The sequence below is a fragment of the Gavialis gangeticus genome, unplaced genomic scaffold, assembly GCF_001723915.1.
Source record: "Gavialis gangeticus isolate Ggan-Ray unplaced genomic scaffold, GavGan_comp1, whole genome shotgun sequence".
NCBI classification, from domain to species: domain Eukaryota; kingdom Metazoa; phylum Chordata; order Crocodylia; family Gavialidae; genus Gavialis; species Gavialis gangeticus.
In genome coordinates, this window is record NW_017728992.1 from 168,299,288 (window position 1) to 168,303,798 (window position 4,511).

Consider the following 4,511-nt stretch of genomic DNA (forward strand, 5'->3'; position numbering starts at 1 on the left):
AACATACCTTTTTGTGGAACTAAAATAATGCATGAAAAACATCCACGGTACCTTGGAGTCAGTCTAGATCAAGCTCTCAGTTACTGCCAGCACCTTGAGATTACTGGCAAAAAGACCGTGATGAGGGTAAATGTAGAGAAGCTTGCTGGAACATGTTTTGAAAATGATGCTCCTGCCCCCCCCCCAACCCCCTTTCCCATGTCAGCGGCACTGCTGCAGGTAGAGGCAGGGAAGGGGTAGCATGGTGTGCCTGCCTGGCACTCCACATTGCTCTGCTTCTCTGCCAGACTGCATTTTGCACCCCTACCTTTCTGGGATGCTCATTTTAATTCACACCAGTTGGCCAAGGCCAGCCTCCAAAATCTGGGACTGTCAGCTAGATCAGGACATATGATCATCCTGTCCTTGGCAGTTTTGCTAGCTGCTCCTACTCTCTGATCTCTGGATTCCTCTCTAGCTCTTTTCAAAATCATATATCTACCCATGGAGACCGTCTTCTGAGCAGCAGCTGGGGTTTTGTCTTTAAGCTGAAAAAGGAGGATGAGTCAGCTGAAAATTTAAGCTCTATCCCTGTTCTGTGCTGTCATAACTCTGGAAAAATCTTTTTCTTCAGTTTGCCTTTCAAAAACAAGGTGTGCATTATGTTCCGGCATATATGCGAGAACATATGACACATTGCATCAACTTTATTATAAAATTGGAATTACTTTGATAGTGTTCTATTCCTGAAATTTTTCTGCATTTCCAGTGTTCATTAAAAATTAACATTAAGGACCAAGAGAATGCCTCAGCTAGTTTTGTTTTGTTTTTTGTTTTTTTGTTTTTTAAAGACACTTGATTATAAGTTACAGGCCAGTTTTGTTTTAAAATGTTTTTATTTGTAACGTATTCTGCCTCAGCCCCTTTTGCTATGAAGCCCATCCTCCTCTTCTTTCCCAATATGTCGTTTCAGTATCCATTATCTTTTATTTTTAAATCATTAAAGTTCATAAAATTAACATCAACTTTCAGACACTTTTCATGTGCTATTTTTATCTGTAGAAAGCTGTATAGAAAAGACTCCAATAGAGCCCTCTAAGAACTTTTTCCTATGCAACTAGATGTGATCTCTGACTCATCTCTAAATGACAGTTCAGGCAAGATAGCACATGTGTTCTCCTCTTTCATCTCTGGGCCAAATCTTGTCCTTAGTGTTATTCCAAAATACCCAAGTCGACCACAAGGGAAGCCCTTGAAAAGGGAAGGAAAGATTCGGAGTCCCATTCCCAAAGGTAATAAAACTATCATGTCCATGGTGGACAAATATCGTAGCACGGGTAGGTACCTTTTTCCGGCTGTGGGCTGGAATGATCCATCCTGGATAAGAGGTAGGTAGGCACTAGGACCTGGCCACTGTTTGTCTGTCCCCATGAAAGCATGTGTAGAGTGCCTGCAGCCAAAGACCTGCTGCTGAGCCCCAGGTCCATGGACTAGATCCAGTCCACGAGCCATAGTTTGCCAAACCCTGTTGTAGCAGCTCCACTGTGCCATTCCCATACATCTCCCATGCACTAAGAATTCTCAGAATTTCATAACACTTAGGAATTGGTAACAATTTTCTGTGGCATCCTTTGGCATCCTGCTGTCCCAAACAGTGGAATCATATCCAACTTTCTGCCTTTGGGACCTGCAGAAACCAGAATGCTATTTTGCTGCTTTCTGCATTAGTACCCGAGGGAGACAATGAGGAAATGCAAGTGCAAACCTGTCTATTCAGATTTTGGCTTAATCTCAGTGTGGAAAAACTCCTAATCTTGGACATTAATGTATTGTGCTAATGGGTGCAAATGACAAGTAAGCTGGCCAAGTAAAGCCTTTTAATCCACTTTTAACATCAGGCACCACATTGGAAAGAGTATATATTAATTATGATGACTTTTCTAATTTCATACAGTTGTAAAGCAGAAAAAAGGTATCTTGACATATTACCACCTGCCTAATTTTATTTTTCCCCTCTCCTTCAGGACAGATCACTTATATGCCTTCTTTGTTCAGTGGAGCCCAGAAGTATACGCAGAAGATACTGGAGAATCCATTAGAGAGCCTGGGTTTATAGTGGTAAAGAAGAATGAAGAGCCTGAAGTTAGCGAGGATTCCACTAATGAAACTGCTTCTAAGGAATGGGAGGTAGGAAGAACATTGTCAAATCTTTGCTTCCCTATTCTTTTAAACATGTTGAAGTATATTTTGATGCAGATAAAGGTGACTTAAGAAGAAACTATATATCCATATACATGAAGTAGTAAATTCATAGTATATTTTATCAGTCCATTTACAATAATCACTCAGTGGTTAAATTTATGCCATCCTAACTCTAACATCAGTTCAGGCAACATTTCATCAATTACAAATCCATAGTTCTTGTATACAGAAAATGGTATTCTAGAACACAGTATGCATCTGAAAGTGATTGATAGAAATGTAAGCCAAGAACATTTTATCACGTTGTACCAAAAAAAAAAAAAAAAAAAGTAATTTTAATGGAGCAGGCTTAGTCAAACACACTGAATGGTCCTATTCTGGCTTCACTCTGCATTCTTGTATGAGTTCTTTTCACTTGCAAAGCCTTGTGTGAGAATCTTAAAATGTAGATAAAGCTAACATACAAGAAAAGCAGTAATATGTCATAAACATGTGTATATATTTTATAAATTGTAAATTTTTGGATTAACGTGGAAATCATATTTTTCATTTAAAAAACCTTGTTGCCTGGATTACTATTTTAATCATAAATATATAGTAACTGTTGGCATGCATCTGCTTCTTTGTAATAAAATGATAATTATCGTGTACATCAGTGACCACTGTGTTTCTATGGATACATCCTTATATTTGTATGCAGCTAACATATTTGTATGTTTTTAAGTGTGCACATGAAGAAAGGTGCTTGTAGTCCTGTGCAGTCAAATTTGTGCATCAAAAATTCTTCATTCTAATGACCTGTACACGAGTTAAATATGGTCTTTTATAACAATAAAGATGTATTTTTTGTGTTGTCTAATTTGTATAACATATGCAAAGCCCTAACAATGTTTGTGTACATACTGTATTTTTGTAACATATTGGAGTACCAGAAATCTTACTGTTTTTTGTTGCTTTTCCTTTTAAACATCCAACTTTTTAAAAAAAAAATTGTTACATTACACTAAACACAAATACCAGTGTTTTGAGAACTTTTTTTTTCTGTATTTTTAGACCCTTGAAATTAGGGCTATAAGTGAAAAGTCCAAGCTCTATAATACCCTTGTCAGAAGCTTTACGTAATCTATTCCAAACCAAAATACTTTTACAGCATAAGTGGCTCATTGCAAGTGTTCAAAATGCTATTCTAACTGAGTATCTCTCACAAGCTGTACATCTTCAGGTCCTCACTTTCAACCCTTTTCCACTTTGCTTTGTATATTGATGCCCAAATCCTGGTCTAGTAATCAGTTACCATAACTAGAAAAAGAAAGCATATGTGAGTGAATGTTTGAAGATTCAAAATAACGCTCTTGCCAACTGGGCCCAGGCTTAAAGGCATTTAATATACAGTACCCTGCACATCATTGCTTGTGTTTCATTTCAGTAAACTTTCCAGTATACCTCGCTTTTCCATTCTGATGAATGAAGCCACTTCTTTTCATTTTAAAATAATTTAGAGCCCAAACTCCCTTTCCAGACTAAATCCCAGTGTTCCTAAGGAGTTCCTATCATATGACGTCTAGCAATCCTTTCCCCCTCCCTCAGACATTAACTGTACCACACCTTTTTCTCACTCATGGCATGTGGAGGAAACCTACAAATCAAGCTGTATTTGAGTCTTTTTCATGGCAGTACTCTTTGGAGACCAAGCTAAGAAGAAAGACACTCATGCAAATCTGTTGATTTTGAATATCTAATTCCCTTAAAATAGTAAGTTTGGAGTGTTGTTGTAGCCATCATAGTCCAAGAAATGTATGAGAATAAAGCCCGTAACTGTCAACATTGCCCAATTTAAGAAAGACAAACAGCTGCTTCTTAAAGAAGCCACAGTGTCATTTAGGGGGCAGCTAGAAACCACCTCTAAGAATACAGAAAATCTATTAGAATGTGTGTTGGGAGGAAGGAGGATCATTTAATGGCCTGTAATTTAGATCTTGAAACTTTGGTTACCTGATTTATGTTTCAGCCCAATTGCAAAAAGCTCCTTTTCATGTTCAGATACAGGCTATATACAAACACTTTCATTTGTGCTGGGAGAAAAGCTTTTCAAAGTTCAAGAGATTTCTTGTGGAAGAGAACTGGCTTTTCTGCAAGAAGTTAGGGTGGTATCACATGTTCAACTTAACCCTGAGTGCGTTTACATATGTGCTCTGGGAGTTGGGAGAAGGGGTGCCTTAATTATAGCAGCTCTGAGAGCTGTGCTAATTGAGACATGCTGGGTGCTTTGTGTCTCAGTATCCCTGTACTTCAAAATGGCAGCAGGGGCGCTTTATCCACAGCTCTTCAAA

General features: G+C 38.2%; 1 protein-coding gene across 5 annotated transcripts in view; it reads left to right on the forward strand.

Annotated features, from left to right (window-relative positions):
• The window catches only part of OXR1 (oxidation resistance 1), a 608,937-nt gene that overhangs the window by 512,847 nt on the left and 91,579 nt on the right, over positions 1–4,511 (forward strand). For all 5 annotated transcript variants that reach the window (XM_019528058.1, XM_019528061.1, XM_019528059.1 and 2 more), the window contains one exon: positions 2,004–2,166. In XM_019528058.1, coding sequence (XP_019383603.1) covers positions 2,004–2,166 — 163 coding nt within the window. The remainder of the gene's footprint in view (positions 1–2,003; positions 2,167–4,511) is intronic.